Source organism: Mustelus asterias, unplaced genomic scaffold (assembly GCF_964213995.1).
Source record: "Mustelus asterias unplaced genomic scaffold, sMusAst1.hap1.1 HAP1_SCAFFOLD_1441, whole genome shotgun sequence".
NCBI lineage: Eukaryota > Metazoa > Chordata > Chondrichthyes > Carcharhiniformes > Triakidae > Mustelus > Mustelus asterias.
Window position 1 is genome coordinate 46,957 of NW_027591386.1, and position 25,494 is coordinate 72,450.

General features: G+C 49.6%; 1 protein-coding gene across 2 annotated transcripts in view; it reads right to left on the reverse strand.

Moving 5' to 3' along the window:
• LOC144488290 (dual specificity tyrosine-phosphorylation-regulated kinase 1A-like) overlaps nucleotides 1–24,949 on the reverse strand; it is a 47,921-nt gene extending 22,972 nt beyond the window's left edge. Inside the window, exons 1-6 of one of the 2 annotated variants that reach the window (XM_078206338.1) lie at nucleotides 24,642–24,949; nucleotides 6,477–6,700; nucleotides 5,776–5,895; nucleotides 5,102–5,290; nucleotides 4,240–4,387; nucleotides 2,049–2,335 (exon numbers count right to left, since the gene is read on the reverse strand). In XM_078206338.1, the coding sequence (XP_078062464.1) occupies nucleotides 2,049–2,335; nucleotides 4,240–4,387; nucleotides 5,102–5,290; nucleotides 5,776–5,895; nucleotides 6,477–6,700; nucleotides 24,642–24,774 (1,101 nt within the window). In that variant the 5' untranslated portion in view covers nucleotides 24,775–24,949. The remainder of the gene's footprint in view (nucleotides 1–2,048; nucleotides 2,336–4,239; nucleotides 4,388–5,101; nucleotides 5,291–5,775; nucleotides 5,896–6,476; nucleotides 6,701–24,641) is intronic. The other variant, XM_078206339.1, reaches the window with a different exon arrangement.
• Nucleotides 24,950–25,494: the final 545 nt, after the last annotated feature.

The following is a 25,494-nucleotide window of genomic DNA, read 5'->3' on the forward strand; positions in this document are numbered from 1 at the left end:
ATTCTATATATAAACCACCCTGAACCCCTCGATTAGATTCCAGTCTGTAACTCACTCCCGGGTATCTGTTATTCTATATATAAACCACCCCGAATCCCTCGATTAGATTCCAGTCTGTAACTCACTCCCGGGTATCTGTTATTCTATATATAAACCAGCCCGAACCCCTCGATTAGATTCCAGTCTGTAACTTACTCCCGGGTACCTGTTATTCTATATATAAACCACCCCGAACCCCTCGATTAGATTCCAGTCTGTAACTCACTCCCGGTTATCTGTTATTCTATATATAAACCACCCCGAACCCCTCGATTAGATTCCAGTCTGTAACTCACTCCCGGGTATCTGTTATTCTATATATAAACCACCCCGAACCCCTCGATTAGATTCCAGTCTGTAACTCACTCCCGGGTATCTGTTATTCTATATATAAACCCATTCCAAACCCCTCGATTAGATTCCAGTCTGTAACTTACTCCCGGGTATCTGTTATTCTATATATAAACCACCCTGAACCCCTCGATTAGATTCCAGTCTGTAACTCACTCCCGGGTATCTGTTATTCTATATATAAACCCATTCCAAACCCCTCGATTAGATTCTAGTCTGTAACTCACTCCCGGGTATCTGTTATTCTATATATAAACCACCCCGAACCCCTCGATTAGATTCCAGTCTGTAACTCACTCCCGGGTATCTGTTATTCTATATATAAACCCCCCCGAACCCCTCGATTAGATTCCAGTCTGTAACTCACTCCCGGGTATCTGTTATTCTATATATAAACCACCCTGAACCCCTCGATTAGATTCCAGTCTGTAACTTACTCCCGGGTATCTGTTATTCTATATATAAACCACCCCGAACCCCTCGATTAGATTCCAGTCTGTAACTCACTCCCGGGTATCTGTTATTCTATATATAAACCACCCCGAACCCCTCGATTAGATTCCAGTCTGTAACTCACTCCCGGGTATCTGTTATTCTATATATAAACCACCCCGAACCCCTCGATTAGATTCCAGTCTGTAACTCACTCCCGGGTATCTGTTATTCTATATATAAACCACCCTGAACCCCTCGATTAGATTCCAGTCTGTAACTTACTCCCGGGTATCTGTTATTCTATATATAAACCACCCCGAACCCCTCGATTAGATTCCAGTCTGTAACTTACTCCCGGGTATCTGTTATTCTATATATAAACCACCCTGAACCCCTCGATTAGATTCCAGTCTGTAACTCACTCCCGGGTATCTGTTATTCTATATATAAACCCATTCCAAACCCCTCGATTAGATTCTAGTCTGTAACTCACTCCCGGGTATCTGTTATTCTATATATAAACCACCCCGAATCCCTCGATTAGATTCCAGTCTGTAACTCACTCCCGGGTATCTGTTATTCTATATATAAACCACCCCGAACCCCTCGATTAGATTCCAGTCTGTAACTCACTCCCGGGTATCTGTTATTCTATATATAAACCACCCCGAATCCCTCGATTAGATTCCAGTCTGTAACTCACTCCCGGGTATCTGTTATTCTATATATAAACCACCCCGAACCCCTCGATTAGATTCCAGTCTGTAACTCACTCCCGGGTATCTGTTATTCTATATATAAACCACCCCGAATCCCTCGATTAGATTCCAGTCTGTAACTCACTCCCGGGTATCTGTTATTCTATATATAAACCACCCTGAATCCCTCGATTAGATTCCAGTCTGTAACTCACTCCCGGGTATCTGTTATTCTATATATAAACCACCCCGAACCCCTCGATTAGATTCCAGTCTGTAACTCACTCCCGGGTATCTGTTATTCTATATATAAACCACCCCGAATCCCTCGATTAGATTCCAGTCTGTAACTCACTCCCGGGGATCTGTTATTCTATATATAAACCACCCCGAACCCCTCGATTAGACTCCAGTCTGTAACTCACTCCCGGGGATCTGTTATTCTATATATAAACCACCCCGAAGCACTCTGCCGTGCCCACACACACCCTCCTGCACACACACACACCGGAAGGGCAATCTTACCCTTTGCCCCAGTTGACAGGAGCTGCCGAAATCCACGATCTTGATGGCGCTTCGCTTGGGGTTACACAGTAGGATGTTCTCTGGCTTGAGGTCACAGTGGATGATGCTGAGCTCAGGGGTTGCCAGGAAGAGCAGGGCCGTACACATCTGCTGGGCAAACTTGCGGGTCAGGTTGAGGGAGACCCCACGGAAGTTGGTGTTCCGCAGCAGGTCATACAGGTTATAGGAGAGCAGCTCAAAGACCAGGCATAGGTGGTTCCGGAACATGAAATGTCGCTTCAAGTGAACTGTGTTGAGATGGGAAAATGACAAACATTGAAAGAGAGGCTTTACATAAATGTTTTTGTCATTGACTCCCAGCATCCAGTCGATGACTGATCCTCCTTTCCTCTTTATCCCTTTCCCTCCATCTGCACTCGATTAGAATCCTTTCCAGCTCCCACTCTTTCCTGTCCTTACCCAAGGTCATTGACTGGGTTTCTCTCTCCACAGTTGCTGTCTGAGCTGCTGAGTTCATCCAGCATTTTCTGTTGTATTTACGTGAAGCTGAGTTCCATGCCTCAAACAGAATGACTTTCCGAAGCAACGGTCGGGAACGGAAAACATTCCGGAATCTGACCCCCGTTCCTACTGGAGAGAGGAGCGAGCGCTTCACCGGGACAGGATCTCACCCGACAGCAGGTGGCCATTCTTAAAAGATATTCATTCTTATTGAAAAAAAAATTTCTATTCAGCATTTATTGCCCATCCCTCGTTACCCTTGGAGGGCAGTTGAGAATCAACCACATTGCTGTGGCTCTGGAGTCACATGTAGGCCAGACCGGGGAAGGACGGCAGATTTCCTTCCCTAAAGGGAACCAGATGGGTTTTTCCGACAATCGACAATGGTTTCATGGTCATCAGTAGATTCTTAATTTCAGATATATTTTATTGAATTCAAATTCCACTGTCTGCCGTGGCGGGATTCGAACCCGGGTCCCCAGAACATTAGCTGAGTTTCTGGATTAATAGTCTAGCGATAATACCACTAGGCCATCGCCTTCTTGGGCTGTGGGTGTCGCTGTCAGGACTAGCATTTAATGCACATCTCTACATGGTGGTGTGCCTAATTCCCCTGGCATTTCAGAGGGCAGTTTAGAGTCAACCATATGAGGACCGGTCTGGGTAAAGACAGATTTTCTTCCCTAAAGGATGTTAGTAAATGTGGATTACAGGGTCAAAGGTAGGGCTCTGAAGACTGTGGAGGAACAGAGAGATCTTGGGGTCCATATCCACAGATCTCTAAAGGTTGCCACTCAAGTGGATAGAGCTGTGAAGAAGGTCTATAGTATGTTAGCTTTTATTAACAGGGGGTTGGAGTTTAAGAGCCGTGGGGTTATGCTGCAACTGTACAGGACCTTGGTGAGACCACATTTGGAATATTGTGTGCAGTTCTGGTCACCTCACTATAAGAAGGATGTGGAAGCGCTGGAAAGAGTGCAGAGGAGATTTACCAGGATGCTGCCTGGTTTGGAGGGTAGGTCTTATGAGGAAAGGTTGAGGGAACTTGGGCTTTTCTCTTTGGAGCGGAGGAGGCTGAGAGGAGACTTGATAGAGGTTTATAAAATGATGAAGGGGATAGATAGAGTGAACGTTCAAAGACTATTTCCTCGGGTGGATGTAGCTATTACAAGGGGGCATAACTATAGGGTTCATGGTGGGAGATACAGGAAGGATATCAGAGGTAGGTAGGTTCTTTACGCAGAGAGTGGTTGGGGTGTGGAATGGACTGCCTGCAGTGATAGTGGAGTCAGACACTTTAGGAACATTTGAGCGGTTATTGGATAGGCACATGGAGCACACCAGGATGATAGGGAGTGGGATAGCTTGATCTTGGTTTCAGATAAAGCTCGGCACAACATCGTGGGCCGAAGGGCCTGTTCTGTGCTGTACTGTTCTATGTTCTATGTCTATGTTCTATGAACCAGTTGGTTTTAATTACAATTCAGTCGTTTCAAAGTCATTATTAATGAGAGCAACAATTTATCCCAGAGGTTTGAAGGAATTAAATTCAAGTTCCCCCAGCTATTGTAGTGGGATATGAACTCATGTCACTGCGACAGCAGCCCAGGCCTCTGGTATTGGTCCAGTGACACTGCCCCCAATGTTGGTATCCCCCTGCTCCCTACCCTGTGTTGCTGGCTCCTCTTACCGATGTAATACTTCATCTCAGTGTCATGTTTGTTCATGAGCTCCAGAAGGCGCAGTTCAATCTGGGCCTGGTTCAGGAAGGCTTTCTTGTTCTTGATGATCTTAACTGCCACCCATTCCTGTTCGTGGTGATCGTAGGCTTTCACTACCTGGAGGGAGGACGTACAGAGAGGGAGAGGGGAGTGAACAACATGGAGGGAGAGGGCTGCCTTCAGAAACTGACACTAAAGTAACGGGGAAGAGGGGCAGCATCTGAGTTACACAGCCCAGCTGGCAACTGTGCAGTCTGAGGCATAGGGCTGGAGGACCGTGCAGAGATGGGGATTTTCACAGTAACTTCATTGCCGTGCTAATGTAAGCCTTTTTGTGACACTAATAAACAAACTGGACTGTAAAAATGCGGCGAGGTCATATAGGGATTTCCCAGCCAGCACGAGGACTCAGGAATGCGACTTGCCGGGACCCCCAAGTCAGTACAGTCGGTGGTGTGGATTTTGTGTGGGGATTGGAATGGGTGAGACAGGGTTTCAGATCTCCTCGGGATCTGTGCACAGCAGCACCGGGGCGGGGGGAATAATCGCACAAGATGCTGAGAGGCAGAGCAGGATGAGTGGAGCTCACGACTGGTTTCAGACATGGTTTCACATTGTGGAGAAGCAAGTGAAGTGGGAGAGACAGCCAGCTCCCTCATAGTTCACCAAGGAGGCTGGCCTCTCGGCCCCATGTCCACTCGTCATCAGGAGCAGGAGCCCTGGCTAATTGCTCCCCGTGTCCGTTCCCCTGACGGCAGTCAGGTCCATTTTTCAGTATGTTTACTAACTGCGTCTGGACCTCCAAGTGGTCGCAACGCCTCGCCGTGTTACCTGTCCAAATGAGCCCTTCCCAATCAGCGAGTCGATCTCGTATCGCTCCATCCACTTCTCCCCATTCTTCACAATGTAGTCATAGTTATCATCATCGTAACCGTCATTGTAAATCTTCCGCTCCTTCTTGTTGCTGGAATCTTCTGGAGGAACATGTTGGGCCCGACGCTTCTTCTTGGCATAGTACACCTGTGGAGATGGTTTCAGCCAGAGGAGGAAGGAAGGGTTACACACAATACAATGCACCGTACAGAAATATCAACTGACAACTGCCCTCCTCACTCCTCCAGTAGGCCACAACAAATCCTGACTTCAATCAGCCAAAGTGTTGTCTGGTGGAACTGTCACCATCTCCCACAACGTCAAAGCTGCTTCCAAGATGATCAACCCACCTGGCCCTCGCTCCCCTCACAACCCAACCTGGTCCCCGGGTGAGAGAGAATGTGTCGGAGGAAGAGGACACTGCACAAAACAGGTAAGACTTGGCTGACAGCACTGTTGATGTTCACACGGACGGAATGAGAGCCTGGGTAAGTTGGGGGGAGGGGTGACTAGCAGCACTGCTAACCCAGTGAGTATTAGTATTTTCGGTTGGGGTGACAGGGAAAACCGAGCAGCCCGAAGGGGAGTGACAGCGGGCAGTTTGCGCAAGCAGCACTGGCTGGATTCCTCACCTCATTAATGTGCTTGTACGTCTTAATCAAATCCACAGAGAGTTTCCTCAGGGGCGCCGTCCCAGGCTCACGGAAGCTAAGTGGGATCCTCCTCTGTAGGATCGTCATGTCCGACAGCACCTGCACAGAGAGAGAGAGAGAGAGCAGTTAGGGAAACCCATGCACTGCCACGGCACCTCAAACCTCCGGACACACTGCAGAGAGCTTGGGCGGGTGGGGGGGGACCGGCCTTTATTCTGCTCACTACCAAACTAAAATTCGATTTCCTCCTGAATAAAAAGCTGTCCTCGCGCTGGGCTACAAAATAAAGGAGGCACGAGCTAATCCGCACGGAGGCGCAGAGGTCAGGGTGGAGTGATCAGGGGGGTGGGTAATACAGGGAGAGCGTGGTCAGTGAGGAATGTTGCTCCGGAGCAGCAGATAGTGGGAACACATGATCTGCCGCCTTTACCCAGCGGTTCATTCGCCGAACTGGCCAAGAAACACAGTTCAAGGACAATTGGGGGATAGGGTCCTGTGGTCGAAAAGCGGCTCAGCATTCACTAGCTGGGCTGCTGGCTGAAGAGGAAATGGAGGGGCAGTGACCAGCAGGCCTGTCCACACAGAGGCCTGCTCTCAGAAGCAGATGGAAGTGTAGCAGAGAGCGAATTCACCGCCTGCCTTCACGCCGCCCACCCTCCCACCCAGGCAGCTGGACGTACCCTGTCGCTGTGGTTGCCTCTCTGGTGGTCAGACGTGGGTGCCCGGCCAGCGGTCACACCCCAATGGTGCCCCTGTCGGACCTGCTGGAGCTCACACATGGGTTGCACGTTGCCGAGAGGCAGGTGCCCGTGCTGGTTTGACATGCTGGGCTCAGCGGGGGTGAAGCCAAATGAGGCAGCCAAGCAGTGCGAGGAGGGGGGCTTGCATCCTGAGCTGCTCCCACCTGTGTGAACAGAACAAAAGGCAGTCAGTCAAGACTCGCACATTCAGACCAGACACACACATCAAGAAATTCTTCCATTTCTCCAGCACCTCAGGACATTTCACAGTCAATGGAGGAAACTCAGCAGCCAATTACGCACAGCAAGATCCCATAAACAGCAATCCTTATTTTTTTTTTATAAAGTGATTTTATTGAAGGATAAATATTGGGCCCGAGGACATCAGGGAGAACTCCCGCTCTACTTCCAAATAGTGGCCGTGGGTCTGAAACACAGCGTCTCCAATAGCACGGACCTTCTGACAGTGCGGCACTCCCTCGGTACTGACCCTCTGACAGTGCGGCACTCCCTCAGCACGGACCCTCTGACAGTGCGGCACTCCCTCAGCACTGACCCTCTGACAGTGCGGCACTCCCTCAGCACTGACCCTCTGACAGTGCGGCACTCCCTCAGCACTGACCCTCTGACAGTGCGGCACTCCCTCGGTACTGACCCTCTGACAGTGCGGCACTCCCTCGGTATTACACCAGGGTGTGACAGGCTGTTTAATATGTGCCGTGGGGCTGAATTGCTCTTTGGCTCGGTGCTGAGGGAGCGTTTACTCACTGAGCCACTGCTAACACTGTGGACCCAATGCGTACCTCCCAAAACCGTCACCGTTTCAATGCTCGTTCGAGTAACCCACGCACCCCTCGAAATGCACTCCAAAATAGTGCACCGTTCAGAAGCTTTGAAAACAACTGAACAAGTTAACATGATGGACAGAGAGTTGCTACTAATGTTTTACCAGCTCGAGGGAGCCACACTACACTGCTGCTCTGACTGTAATAAGTACACAGGTTAGAAAGCTGGCCCACAGGAGCTGCTGGGATTGCGCTGTTCAATCTCAGAGCGATTTAGATCTCACATGTACAGTTAGCAGCCTCTGCGACGCGGTTATTCATCACCAGTGTGAGGTATAGATTAGTTTCAGTAAGAGTTTTAACAACACCAGGTTAAAGTCCAACAGGTTTATTTGGTGGCAAATACCATTAGCTTTCGGAGCACTGCTCCTTCGTCAGATGGAGTGGAAATGTGCAGATTTCCACACAGTGATTAGTGAACCCTCACTCCAGTGTCGATACAGGGACAGTGGTTACAGTGAACCCTCACACCAGTGTCGATACAGGGACAGTGGTTACAGTGAACCCTCACACCAGTGTTGATACAGGGACAGTGGTTACAGTGAACACTCACACCAGTGTCGATACAGGGACAGTGTTACAGTGAACCCTCACACCAGTGTCGATACAGGGACAGTGGTTACAGTGAACCCTCAGACCAGTGTCAATCCAGGGACAGTGGTTACAGTGAACCCTCACACCAGTGTCGACACAGGGACAGTGGTTACAGTGAACCCTCACACCAGTGTCGACACAGTGACAGTGGTTACAGTGAACCCTCACACCAGTGTCAATCCAGGGACAGTGGTTACAGTGAACACTCACACCAGTGTCGACAGTGACAGTGGTTACAGTGAACCCTCACACCAGTGTCGACACAGTGACAGTAATTACAGTGAACCTTCACACCAGTGTCGACACAGTGACAGTGGTTACAGTGCACACTCACACCAGTGTCGACACAGTGACAGTGGTTACAGTGCACACTCACACCAGTGTCAACACAGTGACTACAGTGAACACACACACCAGTGTCGACACAGTGACAGTAATTACAGTGAACCTTCACACCAGTGTCGACACAGTGACAGTGGTTACAGTGCACACTCACACCAGTGTCGACACAGTGACAGTGGTTACAGTGATCACTCACACCAGTGTCGATACAGGGACAGTGGTTACACTGAACTCTCACACCAGTGTCGACACAGTGACAGTGGTTACAGTGCACACTCACACCAGTGTCGACACAGTGACAGTGGTTACAGTGAACACTCACACCAGTGTCGATACAGGGACAGTGGTTACAGTGAATCCTCACACCAGTGTCGACACACAGTGGTTACAGTGAACACTCACACCAGTGTCGATGCAGGGACAGTGGTTACAGTGAACACTCACACCAGTGTCGATGCAGGGACAGTGGTTACAGTGAACACTCACACCAGTGTCGACACAGTGACAGTGGTTACAGTGAACACTCACACCAGTGAAGACACAGTGCCAGTGATTACAGTGAACCCTCACACCAGTGAAGACACAGTGCCAGTGATTACAGTGAACCTTCACACCAGTGTCGACACAGTGACAGTGGTTACAGTGAACACTCATACCAGTGTCAACACAGTGACTACAGTGAACACACACACCAGTGTCGACACAGTGACAGTAATTACAGTGAACCTTCACACCAGTGTCGACACAGTGACAGTGGTTACAGTGATCACTCACACCAGTGTCGATACAGGGACAGTGGTTACAGTGAACACTCACACCAGTGTCGATACAGGGACAGTGGTTACAGTGAACCCTCACACCAGTGTCGACACAGTGACAGTGGTTACAGTGAATCCTCACACCAGTGTCGATACAGGGACAGTGGTTACAGTGAATCCTCACACCAGTGTCGACACCGTGACAGTGGTTACAGTGAACACTCACACCAGTGTCGATACAGGGACAGTGGTTACAGTGAACACTCACACCAGTGTCGATTCAGTGACAGTGGTTACAGTGAACCCTCACACCAGTGTCAACACAGTGACTCCAGTGAACGCACACACCGGTGTCGACACAGTGATAGTGATTACAGTGAACCTTCACACCAGTGTCGACAGTGACAGTGGTTATAGTGCACACTCACACCAGTGTCGACACAGTGACAGTGGTTACAGTGAACACTCACTCCAGTGTCGATACAGGGACAGTGGTTACAGTGAACCCTCACACCAGTGTCGATACAGGGACAGTGGTTACAGTGAACACTCACACCAGTGTCAACACAGTGACTACAGTGAACACACACACCAGTGTTGACACAGTGACAGTGATTACAGTGAACACGCACACCAGTGTCGATACAGTGACAGTGGTTACAGTGAACACTCACACCAGTGTCAATCCAGGGACAGTGGTTACAGTGAACACTCACACCAGTGTCAACACAGTGACAGTGGTTACAGTGAACACTCACACCAGTGTCGACACAGTGACAGTGGTTACAGTGAACCCTCACACCAGTGAAGACACAGTGCCAGTGATTACAGTGAACCTTCACACCAGTGTCGACACAGTGACAGTGGTTACAGTGCACACTCACACCAGTGTCGACACAGTGACAGTGGTTACAGTGAACACTCACACCAGTGTCGATACAGGGACAGTGGTTACAGTGAACACTCACACCAGTGTCGACACAGTGACAGTGATTACAGTGAACACTCACACCAGTGTCAACACAGTGACGACAGTGAACACACACACCAGTGTCAACAGAGGGACAGTGGTTACAGTGAACCCTCACACCAATGTCGACACAGTGACAGTGGTTACAGTGAACACTCACCCGTGTCAACACAGTGACAGTGATTAGAGTGAACCCTCACACCAGTGTCGACACAGTGACAGTGGTTACAGTGAACCCTCACACCAGTGTCGACACAGTGACAGTGGTTACAGTGAACCCTCACACCAGTGGCGACACAGTGACAGTGGTTACAGTGAACCCTCACACCAGTGGCGACACAGTGACAGTGGTTACACTGAACTCTCACACCAGTGGCGACACAGTGACAGTGGTTACACTGAACTCTCACACCAGTGGCGACACAGTGACAGTGGTTACACTGAACTCTCACACCAGTGGCGACACAGTGACAGTGGTTACACTGAACCCTCACACCAGTGGCGACACAGTGACAGTGGTTACACTGAACTCTCACACCAGTGGCGACACAGTGACAGTGGTTACACTGAACTCTCACACCAGTGGCGACACAGTGACAGTGGTTACACTGAACTCTCACACCAGTGTCCACACAGTGACAGTGGTTACACTGAACTCTCACACCAGTGTCGACACAGTGACAGTGGTTACAGTGAACCCTCACACCAGTGTTGATACAGTGACAGTGGTTACAGTGAACCCTCACACCAGTGTCAATCCAGGGACAGTGGTTACAGTGAACCCTCACACCAGTGTCGACACAGTGACAGTGGTTACAGTGAACCCTCACACCAGTGTCGACACAGTGACAGTGGTTACAGTGAACCCTCACACCAGTGTCGATACAGTGACAGTGGTTACAGTGAACACTCACACCAGTGTCGATACAGGGACAGTGGTTACACTGAACTCTCACACCAGTGTCGACACAGTGACAGTGGTTACAGTGAACCCTCACACCAGTGTTGATACAGTGACAGTGGTTACAGTGAACCCTCACACCAGTGTCAATCCAGGGACAGTGGTTACAGTGAACCCTCACACCAGTGTCGACACAGTGACAGTGGTTACAGTGAACCCTCACACCAGTGTCGACACAGTGACAGTGGTTAGAGTGAACCCTCACACCAGTGTCGACACAGTGACAGTGGTTACAATGAACACTCACACCAGTGTCGATACAGGGACAGTGGTTACACTGAACTCTCACACCAGTGTCGACACAGTGACAGTGGTTACACTGAACCCTCACACCAGTGTCAATCCAGGGACAGTGGTTACAGTGAACCCTCACACCAGTGTCGACACAGTGACAGTAATTACAGTGAACCCTCACACCAGTGTTGATACAGTGACAGTGGTTACAGTGAACTCTCACACCAGTGTCAATCCAGGGACAGTGGTTACAGTGAACCCTCACACCAGTGTCAATCCAGGGACAGTGGTTACAGTGAACTCTCACACCAGTGTCAATCCAGGGACAGTGGTTACAGTGAACCCTCACACCAGTGTCAATCCAGGGACAGTGGTTACAGTGAACCCTCACACCAGTGTCAATCCAGGGACAGTGGTTACAGTGAACCCTCACACCAGTGTCGACACAGTGACAGTGATTACAGTGAACCCTCACACCAGTGGCGACACAGTGACAGTGGTTACAGTGAACCCTCACACCAGTGTCGACACAGTGACAGTGGTTACAGTGAACCCTCACACCAGTGTCGACACAGTGACAGTGGTTACAGTGAACCCTCACACCAGTGTCGACACAGTGACAGTGATTACAGTGAACCCTCACACCAGTGTCGACACAGTGACAGTGGTTACAGTGAACCCTCACACCAGTGTTGATACAGTGACAGTGGTTACAGTGAACCCTCACAGCAGTGTCGACACAGTGACAGTGGTTACAGTGAACCCTCACACCAGTGTCGACACAGTGACAGTGATTAGAGTGAACCCTCACACCAGTGTCGACACAGTGACAGTGGTTACAGTGAACCCTCACACCAGTGTCGACACAGTGACAGTGGTTACAGTGAACCCTCACACCAGTGTCAACACAGTGACAGTGGTTACAGTGAACCCTCACACCAGTGTCGACACAGTGACAGTGGTTACAGTGAACCCTCACACCAGTGTCGATACAGTGACAGTGGTTACAGTGAACCCTCACACCAGTGTTGATACAGTGACAGTGGTTACAGTGAACCCTCACACCAGTGTTGATACAGTGACAGTGGTTACATTGAACCTTCACACCAGTGACGACTGTGATTACAGTGAACCCTCACTGTAATCACTCAGGCAGAGTAAAAAAGGTGACAAACACAAGAAGGGAGGTGGTCAACGCAGTGCAAGGAGATGGTCTGGGGAAGGATAACCAGTTTACGACAGGTAGGGACAGAGCGTGCAATCAAAAGAATGCACTAACAAATCGGGTCCATATAAAGGCTAGCATAAAGACACTTTACCTGAATGCACGTAGCATTCGAAACAAAGTGAATGAGTTGATGGCACAAATCAGTACAAATGAGTATGATCTAGTGGCCATTACAGAAACGTGGTTGCAGGGAGACCAGGACTGGGAACTGAATATCCAGGGGTATCAGACATTTCGGAAGGATGGACAGGAAGGAAAAGGAGGTGGGGTAGCTCTGTTAATTAAAGATAACATCAGGGCAGCAGTGAGAAATGATATAGGCTCAAAGGAGCAGAATGTGGAATCGTTGTGGGTGGAGATAAGGAATAATAAGGGGAGAAAGTCACTGGTGGGCGTGGTCTATAGGCCCCCAAATAATAACTCTGAGGTGGGTCGGGCTATAAACAAGCAAATAATGGATGCGTGCAAAAAAGGAACAGCAATAATCATGGGGGATTTTAACCTGCATATCGATTGGTTGACTCAAGTCGGACGCGGTGGCCTTGAGGAAGAGTTCTTAGAATGCTGTCGGGATAGTTTCCTCGAACAGTATGTTACAGAACCTACGCGGGAGCGAGTTATCTTGGATCTGGTCCTGTGTAATGAGACAGGTAAAATTAATGATCTTCTTGTGAGGGATCCTCTTGGAATGAGTGATCACAATATGGTTGAATTTCTAATACAGATGGAGGGTGAGAAAGTAGGGTCCCAAACCAGTGTCCTCTGCTTGAACAGAGGGGAGTACAATAGGATGAGGGCAGAATTGGCTAATGTAGACTGGGAGCACAGACTAGTTGGTAGGATAGCTGAGCAACAGTGGCAGATTTTTAAGGAGATTTTTCTCAATACTCAGCAAAAATATATTCCTGTGATAAAGAAGGAATGTAAGAAAAGGGATAACCAGCCGTGGATAACTAAGGAAATAAAGGAGAGTATTAAATTAAAAACCGATGCATACAGAGTGGCCAAAACTAGTGGGGAATTAGGAGATTGGGAAAGCTTTAAAAAACAACAAAGAACTACTAAGAAAGCGATAAAGAAAGGAAAGATAGATTATGAAACTAAACTAGCACAAAATATAAAAACTGATAGTAAAAGTTTTTACAAATATATAAAAAGGAAAAGAGTAGCTAAAGTAAATGTTGGACCCTTAGAAGACGAGAAGGGGGATTTAATAATGGGAAACGAGGAAATGGCCGAGGCCTTAAACAAGTTTTTTGTGTCGGTCTTCACGGTAGAGGACACAAATAGCTTACCGAAAATTGACGGTCGTGGGACTGTAGGGGGTGAGGTCCTTAAAACGATTACTATTACTAAAGAGGTAGTGCTGGGTAGGCTAATGGGACTAAAGGTAGACAAGTCCCCGGGCCCGGATGGAATGCATCCCAGGGTACTGAAAGAAATGGCAGAAGTAATAGCAGATGCGTTGGTTGTAATTTATCAAAATTCGCTGGACTCTGGGGAAGTGCCGGCTGATTGGAAAACAGCTAATGTGACGCCACTGTTTAAAAAAGGAGGTAGACAAAAGGCGGATAACTACAGGCCGGTTAGCTTAACGTCCGTAGTTGGGAAATTGCTGGAATCCATCATTAAAGAAGAAATAGCAGGACACCTGGAAAAAAATGGTTCGATCAAGCAGACGCAGCATGGATTCATGAAGGGAAAGTCGTGTTTGACGAATTTACTGGATTTTTATGAAGATGTAACGAGTGCGGTTGACAGAGGGGAACCGGTGGATGTGGTGTTTTTAGATTTCCAGAAGGCGTTCGATAAGGTGCCTCACAAAAGGTTGCTGCAGAAGATTGGGCTACACGGAGTTGGGGGTAAAGTGTTAGCGTGGATTGGGGATTGGCTATCTAACAGAAAGCAGAGAGTTGGAATAAATGGGTGCTTTTCTGGTTGGCAGTTGGTGACTAGTGGCGTGCCGCAGGGATCGGTGCTGGGGCCTCAACTATTTACCATATACATAGACGATCTGGAGGAGGGGACCAAGTGTAGGGTAACAAAGTTTGCGGAGGACACAAAGATGAGTGGGAAAGCGAATTGAGTGGAGGATCTGGAAAGTCTGCAGAGAGATTTGGATAGGCTAAGTGAGTGGGCGAGGATCTGGCAGATGGAGTATAACGTTGACAAGTGTGAGGTTATCCACTTTGGAAGGAATAATAGTAAAATGGAATATTATTTAAATGGTGAAAAATTACAACATGCTACTGTGCAGAGGGACCTGGGGGTCCTTGTGCATGAATCGCAAAAACTCAGTCTGCAGGTGCAGCAGGTGATCAAGAAGGCGAATGGAATGTTGGCCTTTATCGCGAGAGGGATGGAGTATAAAAGCAGGGAGGTCTTGCTGCAACTGTACAAGGCACTGGTGAGGCCGCAACTGGAGTACTGTGTGCATATTGGTCCCCTTATTTGCGAAAGGATATATTGGCTTTGGAGGGAGTGCAGAGAAGGTTCACCAGGTTGATACTGGAGATGAGGGGGTTAGCTTATGAGGAGAGATTGGGTAGACTGGGCCTGTACTCATTGGAGTTTAGAAGGATAGGGGGGATCTTATAGAGACATATAAGATAATGAAGGGGCTGGACAGGGTAGAGGCAGAGAGATTCTTTCCACTTAGAAAGGAAACAAGAACTAGAGGACACAGCCTCAAAATAAGGGGGAGTCAGTTTAGAACAGAGTTGAGGAGGAACTTCTTCTCCCAGAGGGTAGTGAATCTCTGGAATTCTCTGCCCATTGAAGCAGTGGAGGCTACCTCATTGGATATGTTTAAGTCACAGGTAGATAGATTTCTGATCAATAAGGGAATTAAGGGTTATGGGGAGCGGGCGGGTAAGTGGAACTAAACCACTATCAGTTCAGCCATGATCTTATTGAATGGCGGGGCAGGCTCGAGGGGCCAGATGGCCTACTCCTGCTCCTATTTCTTATGTTCTTATGTTCTTATGTTCTCACACCAGTGTCGGCACAGTGACAGTGGTTGCACTGATCCTTCACACCAGTGAAGTCACAGTGATTACAGTGAACACACACACCAGTGTTGACACAGTGACAGTGATTACAGTGAACTCTCACATCAGTGTCGATGCAATGAATACAGTTAAACCTCACACCAGTGTCGATACAGTGACGGTGGTTACACTGAACTTTCACACCTGTGGCGACACAGTGATTACAGTGACCCTCACACCAGTGTTGACACAGTGACAGTGATTACAGTGAACACTCACACCAGTGTCAACACAGTGACTACAGTGAACACACACACCAGTGTTGACACAGTGACAGTGGTTACAGTGAACACTCACACCAGTGTTGACACAGTGACAGTGGTTACAGTGAACACTCACACCAGTGGCGATACAGTGACAGTGATTACAGTGAACACACACACCAGTGTCGACACAATGACAGTGATTACCGTGAACCCTCACACCAGTGTCGACACAATGACAGTGATTACCGTGAACCCTCACACCAGTATCGACACAATGACAGTGATTACCGTGAACCCTCACACCAGTATCGACACAATGACAGTGATTACCGTGAACCCTCACACCAGTATCGACACAATGACAGTGATTACCGTGAACCCTCGCACCAGTGTTGACACAGTGACAGTGATTACAGTGAACACTCACACCAGTGTCGACACAGTGCCAGTGATTGCAGTGAACCCTCACACCAGTGTCGACACAGTGCCAGTGATTGCAGTGAACCATCACACCAGTGTCGACACAGTGACAGTGGTTACAGTGAACCCTCACACCAGTGTCGACACAGTGACAGTGGTTACAGTGAACCCTCACACCAGTGTCGACACAGTGACAGTGGTTACAGTGAACCCTCACACCAGTGTCGACACAGTGACAGTGGTTAGTGAACCCTCGCACCAGTGTCAATATAGGGACAGTGATTACAGGGAACCCTCACACCAGTGTCAACAGTGACAGTGGTTACAGTGGACCCTCGCACCAGTGTTGATACAGTGGTTACAGTGAACCCTCGCACCAGTGTTGATACAGTGGTTACAGTGAACCCTCACACCAGTGTTGACACAGTGACCGTGATTACAGTGAATCCTCACACCAGTGTCAATCCAGGGACAGTGGTTACACTGAACCCTCACACCAGTGTCGACACAGTGACAGTGATTAGTGAACCCTCACACCAGTGGCAACACAGTGACAGTGATTAGTGAACCCTCACACCAGTGGCGATACAGTGACAGTGGTTACAGTGAACCCTCACACCAGTGGCGATACAGTGACAGTGGTTACAGTGAACCCTCACCAGTGTCAACATAGTGACAGTGGTTACAGTGAACCCTCGCCAGTGTCGACATAGTGACAATGGTTACAGTGAACCCTCGCCAGTGTCGACACAGTGACAGTGGTTACAGTGAACCCTCGCACCAGTGTCAACACAGTGACAGTGGTTACAGTGACCCCTCACACCAGTGGCGATATTGACAGTGGTTACAGTGAACCCTCACACCAGTGTCGACACAGTGACAGTGATTAGTGATCCCTCACACAAGTGTCGACACAGTGACAGTGGTTACAGTGAACCCTCACACCAATGGCGATACAGTGACAGTGGTTACAGTGACCCCTCACACCAGTGGCGACATAGTGACAGCAGTGCATTTAAGGCATGTGGGGAAACAGTGTGAGTGAACCTAATTGGATAGCAACTTCACAGAGCTGACCCAGACACAAGGGGCCAAATGGCCTTGTTCCCTGCTCTAGTGTTCCATGAGTTTGTGTCTACAATAGTTTCATCCCCACCATTTTCCGACACGCACACCCAGACAGTGAGCGGGTGAGTGTGAAGGGAAAGAGAAGGTCTGGAGTGACATGCTGATTCTGTCCAGCCCTGTCTGGACAAGTTCCATTTCAGTTTCTTTCATGGGATGATAATGCTGCTGACTATGCCCAGCATTTAGTGCCCCCTGTAACCACTGGCGGTGGGTGAGCCGCCATCTTGAACCCGCTGCAGTCCCCGTGTGGTGTAGGTCCACCCACTGTGCTGTTAGGGAGGGAGTTCCTGGATTTTGACCCCAGCGACAGTGAAGGAACGGCCGATATATTTCCAAGTCGGGATAGTGAGTGACTTGGAGGGGAACCTCCAGGTGGGGGTGTTCCCAGGTATCTGCTGTCCTTGTCCTTCTAGATGGTAGAGGTGGTGGGTTTGGAAGGTGCTGTCTAAGGAGCCTTGGTGAGTTGCTGCAGTGCATCTTGTAGATGGTACACACAGCTGTGGTGGAGGGAGTGAGTGTTGGTGGTTAGCGTGTCGATCGAGCGGGGCTGCTTTGTCCTGGATGGTGTTGAGCTTCTAGAGTGTTGTTGGAGCTGCACTCATCCAGGCAAATGGGAAGTGTTCCATCACACTCCTGACTTGTGCCTTGTAGATGGTGACAGGCTTTGGGGAGTCAGGAGATGAGTTACTGTCCACAGGATTCTGAGCTTGGAAGGCGATAGTATCAGTCTCAAACAGGGGTTCCATGAATGGATAGCTCACTATCCAGATCTTAGCCTCTTGTAGTGGAGCACCGTGTGGGAGCATTGATTCTCCTGTGGGTTCATTGTTCGTGGGGATTCTATCAAGATTAGCCAGTTCCTTACAATGAATCCTACACCTTGCCCACACATTTCCTCTCAATCCTTCCCCTGCCACTCTCCGTTATCAATGTTCAGCCGACCAGCTTCAATGTGAATCATGGCTGTCTTGTAAGTGTCAGCCTGCAGCTGATCACAATCAGTCAATCCTGTGCACACGGTCCTGACATTCCAGTTGGCCAGAGGGTTGGCACCTTCTTGCTTGGTACGATGGGATTCCATCCTCTTGTTGAGCAGAGGCTCCAAGTACCCAGTGAAGCAGGTGGCCTGTGGCAGGTTGGCAGCTTATTATTCTGAGGCTACCCAACTGGAGGTTTACAGTGACTGACCATTGGGGCATGATGGTCCCTTGCACAGTTGGGTTGGCCTCATCACTCCTATCTGCCGCCTCCTGTGTTGTGTTCACACTCTGCAGTGAAGCTGCAAGGTCTGCTCCAGAATGCAAACCTGGGTAAAATTAATGGAGACCCTGCACTGCCAAAGGTCAGCTTTCCCCTTCTCAGGCTCTCCCACTGAACGTAAAGGAACACCAAGCCCTGCGCTTGGCACCGGCTGGGTCACAGGAATCTGCAGGAAGATTCACATAGCAGTCTGCCTCACTCCATGGGACAGCTACAACGTTAACCAAGATGCTGCAAACAAAAATGAAACTCCCATTTATAACATCTGGGAAGACTTGTCCATTTCAAGTTGTGTCAAAGATACAGAATGTGTCAAACACGGATGTGGAGGTTTCAAACTCCAGTCTGCCTTTGTCTGGTGAGCTGGAGAAGGCCACCTCATTTGTTAGTTATCACCTGCCTGCTGAGTTTTCTAGTCATTCAGTAGGATATTTACTGGAGGGTGCTGGCTGGATGGAAGCCACCCTCTAACCTTCAGCATCCTGTTACTGAGCAGTGCCGACAGGCTGGGGCAAAGTCCACCTGAGTTATACTCCTGGCGTGGTGTTTTGAGGTATGGACAGATTAGGCACTGTCAAAGGTGCAGCAAGTAGTCAAACAGGTGGGAAAATGATGAAAAAAGGAAGGGAAGGTCTATTTATTGAGGAGGGCAATGATGTGTTTGTGAGCAGAGAATGGAAATGAACTGGTAAAAATGGAGGCTGGTGAGATCAGGAGCAGAGCTTTAGAAAGTAGAACGGAATATTTGGAGTTTAATTGGGATTAGAGACCGAGGCTGTTGGGATAGAGGGACGGGGGAGTCGGGGGCAGGAAAAACACATTGAGAGTGTGAGTGGGGAAAAGTTCAGATTCAGACCAGACACACTGTGCATTGGCAGCCATCACACACGTGGCAGGACAGTTATAATTTCACAATCACCAACTGCTGACTATTTCTGGACAAACTGAACGTCAGATCCAGTCACCCTTGTGAATGTGTGTGTCATCAACACGGGATCTGGGGTCAGGTGGGACCAATATCCAGCGCCACCGCTGAGAAAATCCTCATCTGGTGACCAACACAATGTGGAACAGGTTTTAACCTGTAGGGAGATGGTTAGAGAGCACAGCACCCCAGCCTCCATGTTCAATTTGTGTGAGACCATGTCCAGTGAGTAGATCAGGGAATCTGGTGCAGAATCACCCCTGGGATGTGTGTTAAACCAGGTAATAGGTAGTGTCCAGCTGGACAGCGAGTCCAGTGTGAACCACAGCAGATTAGTGATTAATTCACCTTGTAAGGAAGGCACATTCCAAGGAATCAAGCTGCCCAGCACCAAAGGATTGTCTTTAAAGAATGTACTCATTCGTCCCAATTACAAAGCTGCCCTCGTTCCCCCAGCTGGAGCCTCAGGCTGCTGCAGATTCACACCAGCGTACACCTACCACGCCAACCGACTATCACTCAGCTGCGGACCCAGTCACTGTGGCAGTGGGTTATGTGACCACTGCCCCCACACCAAAGGGAATTCCCAGATAGAATTCCAGAAACCAGGGCTAATTCCCACACTCCCCCCGCCCCCCAACATCCTGACACCACCCAAGCGGAGATCAGTTAGCAAATCGCAGTGAGGGGGTTGGGGGTTGATGCTGGGACCTTTGCGATACCCATCACCTCATGGTTTACCTGGGGATGCCCACTCACAGTTAAAGTGTGCTCTGTGGCTCTCGATACACCGTCACTAACAACATCTTACACCAACAGACACCGGAATGTTCTGTCATCTATCAGACAGCAGAATAACTTGCTCTTCAAACTAACCCGAGATTCTCCTGCCCTCCTCACCCACATCCAGTTCTTTGTACTCTCTCAACACTAACCTGCCCAAATATCCCAAGCAGGAGTGGAGACTAGGAAGAGATCTATTTCTACCATCTTCCTCTAGCTCAAGCACTTCCTACCTCACTGGGAAAGACTGCAGCAAGCAGACCGCTACTATAGAGGAACACCGCAGGGAGAAACAGGGAAACGGAAGAGGGGCTTCGAGGCGAGAGAGGGAGTTGGCTGGACAGAGCGCGCCACACAGGCAACGGGCAAAAGACCAACACAGAGAAACGAAAGAGAGCAGGTGGAAACAAAAGGACAGAACAAAAACTGCTGAGAGAAGAAACGTCTCCTTATCTTAGTCTGAAATGGCTAAGCCCTTATCCCGAGACTGTGCCCTCCTTTCCCGACTCTCCAGCCAGGGAGAGAAACAGCCTCTCTGCATCTACCTTGGAGCACCCTGTGACATTTTATGCACTCCAATCAGACAGCAATACCAGCACAAAGGAAGGTTAAACAGCATCGAGACTATGCTGCAGGGCGGATCGAGCGAGGAGGGAAGGTGCGATGTTCAGGAAAGTTCTGACCAGGATACAGCAGCCACCGTGCACTGTATCTGGCCACAGTCCAAGTGCGAGTCGGTAATGGCCATACAAACCACTGGCTTATCAGGCAGCTCAGGAGCAAATCCACCCAAACAGGAAGTGAGGCCCTAAGAGTTTTAACACCAAAGACATCTGCTACTTAATGGAAAGCCCATTAATCCCGGGACACTGATAGCTCACAACAGTCTGGAGGGGTATTGGAGGGGGGATGGCGCGCTGAGAGCAGGGCGGAGGGTCAGGGGGAAGAACCTTTTGCTCAAATATCAATAACAGCTTATATTTATGCTGAACCTTTGATGTATTAAAGCACACGAGCGGTTTTCCAGGAACATTCAAAATCTAAATACAACAACAAGCCACACAACAGATCTGAATAGATCAGACGACCAAAAGGCTGGTCACAAGTCACATTTAAGGAGCATCTTAAGGAGGAGAGATGAAGGAAAGAGGGAGGAAGATGGGGGGCTAAGGGGAGAAGAGGTTTATGGATGTGGGGGAAGTTTGTAGGGGCTGGAGGAGGTTACAGAGATATGGAGGGGTGTAGGGGCTGGAGGAGGTTACAGAGATAGGGAGGGGGTGTAGGGCTGGAGGAGGTTACAGAGATAGGGGTGGGATGTAGGGCTGGAGGAGGTTACAGAGAAAAAAGGGGGGTGTAGGGCTGGAGGAGGTTACAGAGATAGGGGTGGGATGTAGGGCTGGAGGAGGTTACAGAGATAGGGAGGGGTGTCGGGGCTGGAGGAAGTTACAGAGATAGGGAGGGGTGTAGGGGCTGGAGGAGGTTACAGAGATAGAGAGGGGTGTAGGGGCTGGAGGAGGTTACAGAGATAGGGAGGGGTGTAGGGGCTGGAGGAGGTTACAGAGATAGGGAGGGGTGTAGGGGCTGGAGGAGGTTACAGAGATAGGGAGGGGTGTCGGGGCTGGAGGAGGTTACAGAGATAGGGAGGGGGTGTAGGGCTGGAGGAGGTTACAGAGATAGGGAGGGGGTGTAGGGCTGGAGGTGGTTACACAGATAGGGAGGGGTGTAGGAGGTTACAGAGAGAGAGGGAGGGGTGTAGGGGCTGGAGGAGGTTACAGAGATAGGGAGGGGGTGTAGGGCCAGGAGGAGGTTACAGAGATAGGGAGGGGGTGTAGGGCCAGGAGGAGGTTACAGAGATAGGGAGGGGGTGTAGGGCCAGGAGAAGGTTACAGAAATAGGGAGGGGGTGTAGGGCTGGAGGAGGTTACAGAGGTAGGGAGGGGTGTAGGGCCAGGAGGAGGTTACAGAGAGAGGGAGGGGTGTAGGGCCAGGAGGGTACAGAGATAGGGAGGGTTGTAGGAGCTGGAAGAGGCTGCAGGATTGTTGGGGCTGGCGTTGCCTAGAGGGTGACATTACATGAGGGTTTGAAAAGGGGGGCTGAGGACAGACCCTTTATTATTTGTTCAAAAAAATAAGGAGGAGTTTAAAAATAATGAAGAATCGCACACATGCTCACACAGGTGCCCCGCCCCATCAGCCTGAACCTGTACTCGTCACAGCAGTGCTGGGGAAAGCAGCAGGTCTCCCTGTGGCTCTGAGCAGCTCCGAGTCCACTCACAGCTCTGCAGGAGTCCTCCGCGTGGATAATAATGGAGAGGGTGTTGAAGGCACGGGGAGCTCACCCTGCTTGAGGAGAAGTGCACAGTGCCAGGAGAATGAATTGCAAACACTGCAGGTAGCCAGGCACACTGTTACCCATCTCCCCACAGCAGCACTGGGACAAGCGGAGGAATCTAACACGTACAGGTGAAGTGGACAGCACTGCAGTGATTCAAAACACACTCAGAACCGTGTTCTCACTCATCATATCCCTCTTCTCCTCAGCATCACACCTTCACATTCAGTCTGTATCTACCTCCACAGAGGAACAATACACTCTGAACCATGTCAAACCTTACAGCCAACTGAAGGTTTCAGAAGACCAGCCGTGGGATGAGTCTTGACTGAAAAGCTTACTGACTTAAACAGACCATTCTCACCATTCATCCAGCCAGGGAACACTGGACAGTGACCAGGAGCAGGAACCCTGGCTGATTTCCCCTCTCTCTAACCCAGGGATCACTGGACAGTGATCAGGAGCAGGAACCCTGGCTGATTTCCCCTCTCTCTCTAACCCAGGGATCACTGGACAGGGATCAGGAGCAGGAACCCTGACTGATTTCCCCTCTAACTCAGGGATCACTGGACAGTGATCAGGAGCAGGAACCCTGGCTGATTTCCCCTCTCTCTAACCCAGGGATCACTGGACAGTGATCAGGAGCAGGAACCCTGGCTGATTTCCCCTCTCTCGAACGCGGGGAATATTAAGTGTACCGTTAATACCCTGAGATCTGTGACCCCCCCATCCCACCCCCAGTGTACAGAGCATAGATGAATGAGACAGAAGGTACAACTTAGGAGGATTAGGAACTGTATGCTTGCTTTGGCATCTGAGATAATTGTACATGGACTGCACTTTGACTTTCTTCTGGTCTCCCTGTGTGTTGGAACATGCCAAGCTGCTGTCACCTCTTGTACCAGCTCTGTGTAAAGTGAATGTTTGATCCCTTTAACTAATCACACTGCTAAACCCACTGTTACTCGGGCGCCTGGAACTCAGCCATAGGTTGGGAAGAATCACTGCCCATCCCCCGTTTATTTTTTAAACTCTTCCTGTTCCAACTGGGTTAATAATTGACTGAGAAGTGGGTGAATAGAACGGACAAATCGCCCAGGTTAGCCACACCTCCAGCCTGATGTTACCTATCCCCATGACTGCATCAGTGCTTCAGCTGTTGTGCAGTTAGAAAGATAAAAGCTGGCGGACTGGCCCGGTCTATCTTTGCCATGGGGCTTGTTGCTAGCTGTGCCTGCTGGTAGACTGCAGGAGCAGCGCACCAGGAGGGAAAACATTCCTTCACCAAAGTGTCCTTCCACTGTTGTGAAGCAGTGACATTGTCTCCCCTACCACATTACCGGGTGACACAGAATCGGCACATGGCTCCAGTTCACATTGTAACACCTAGAGGAACGATGTGAAAGGGTCCCCCCCCCCCTCGACAGCAAGAAACTGGGTCTGCAGCAGGACACCAAGCCGCCAGATTCACCAGTCAGCCCCGGCGTTATTGTACAGAGCACAGCCAACCCTGCATCCAACAGACGTGGAGCTTTGCAGCCACTGAACTGAGCAGGCAGCCTTTGCCAGTTGGTGTGTACTCAGCACCGTCCTCCTCCTATCCCAGGGACGCAGTTACATTTGAAGGAAGAGATGTGTGTCTTTTTGCTCCTTCAACATTTTGCCAAAAAGCAGCGTTACAATAAATGCTGTAAGATTCTTTCCCCCAACCACACCTCGTCATCCATCTCGAGAAGACAAGTCAACAGGGCAGAGACATCGAGCAAGCTCGCACGGTGGAGAAATGGGAAGCAGTGCTTTAAAACACTACATTATTACAGCGCTCACTTCACCCAATGTTGCATTCAAGCCAAACCCTCACTTCAGTGCTGTGCTAAATTCATCTCAAACTCAGCAATGGGATTCCCCATACCCGTTAGGGTTACACCCCAGCCTTGGATGGTTCCACATCCTCTTTGTACACAGGCTGAACATGAAAGAGCACAGTCCGTCACACACCCAGTGCTGAAACCCTTGTGACCCCCCCCCCCCCCTCCCCTCCCCCAGCAAACACAGGCAGCCCATACTAACTTCGTGATGTCTTCTTGCTGCAGTGGGTGGCGGGCAGGTAACAAATGGGATCCTGCTTAATCCATTCAGACTGCAGGGCAGCCAGCATGCTCGGGGGAGATTGTTCAACTTGGCTGGTGGAGGTAATCACCATTGGAAGAGTGGGTGCAGGTCGAGAGAATACAGAGCTCACTTTCACAAAGCTGTGGTGATGAGAGAGGGGCAGGCTCCGTGGGTGCACAAAATCGAGAGGGTGCCTCACACCAGCACACACCGAGAGACTTGAAAATCGTGAGGAACAACTGGAAAACTGGCCAGCAGGTCGCACACCCTACACTTCAAATGACCTCTGGAAGCTGGCAGGAGCAGCAACCAGAACTCAAATGTCGAGGAGCCACAGTGGAGTGAAGTGACGGGCAGCAAGTGCCCACACAGGTAGGTAAATAGTGTACAGCGGTATGTAGAATCTGCTAGTCCACGGGAAGAGATCACACAGCGATATACATTCTAAGCTCCCCAAACAAAGACACACAAATAAAAAAAGTGAATGGATTCAGGAGCTCTTCCAATGATTCAGTCTTGAAAAGGATCTGCAGATTCAAAGTCAGGACAACCCAGCGTTGCAGAAGCGACCTTGTAGGTGGTGAGGTGGACTGTTTATATCCAGTATATTGTACACACACGGGCAGAGGAATCCTACAACCAACTCGGAAAGGGACTGGGAAGAGGGGGCAGCCTGGCACAAGTCAGCTTATGGCTGTGTCTTGAGATCCTCTTCTCACTGGGGCTTTAGACCTGATTTTTTGTTTCAGCTGGACAGATGCGTGTGTTTAAATACACACCTTAGTTTATAAATATATCCTAGAGACGCCGC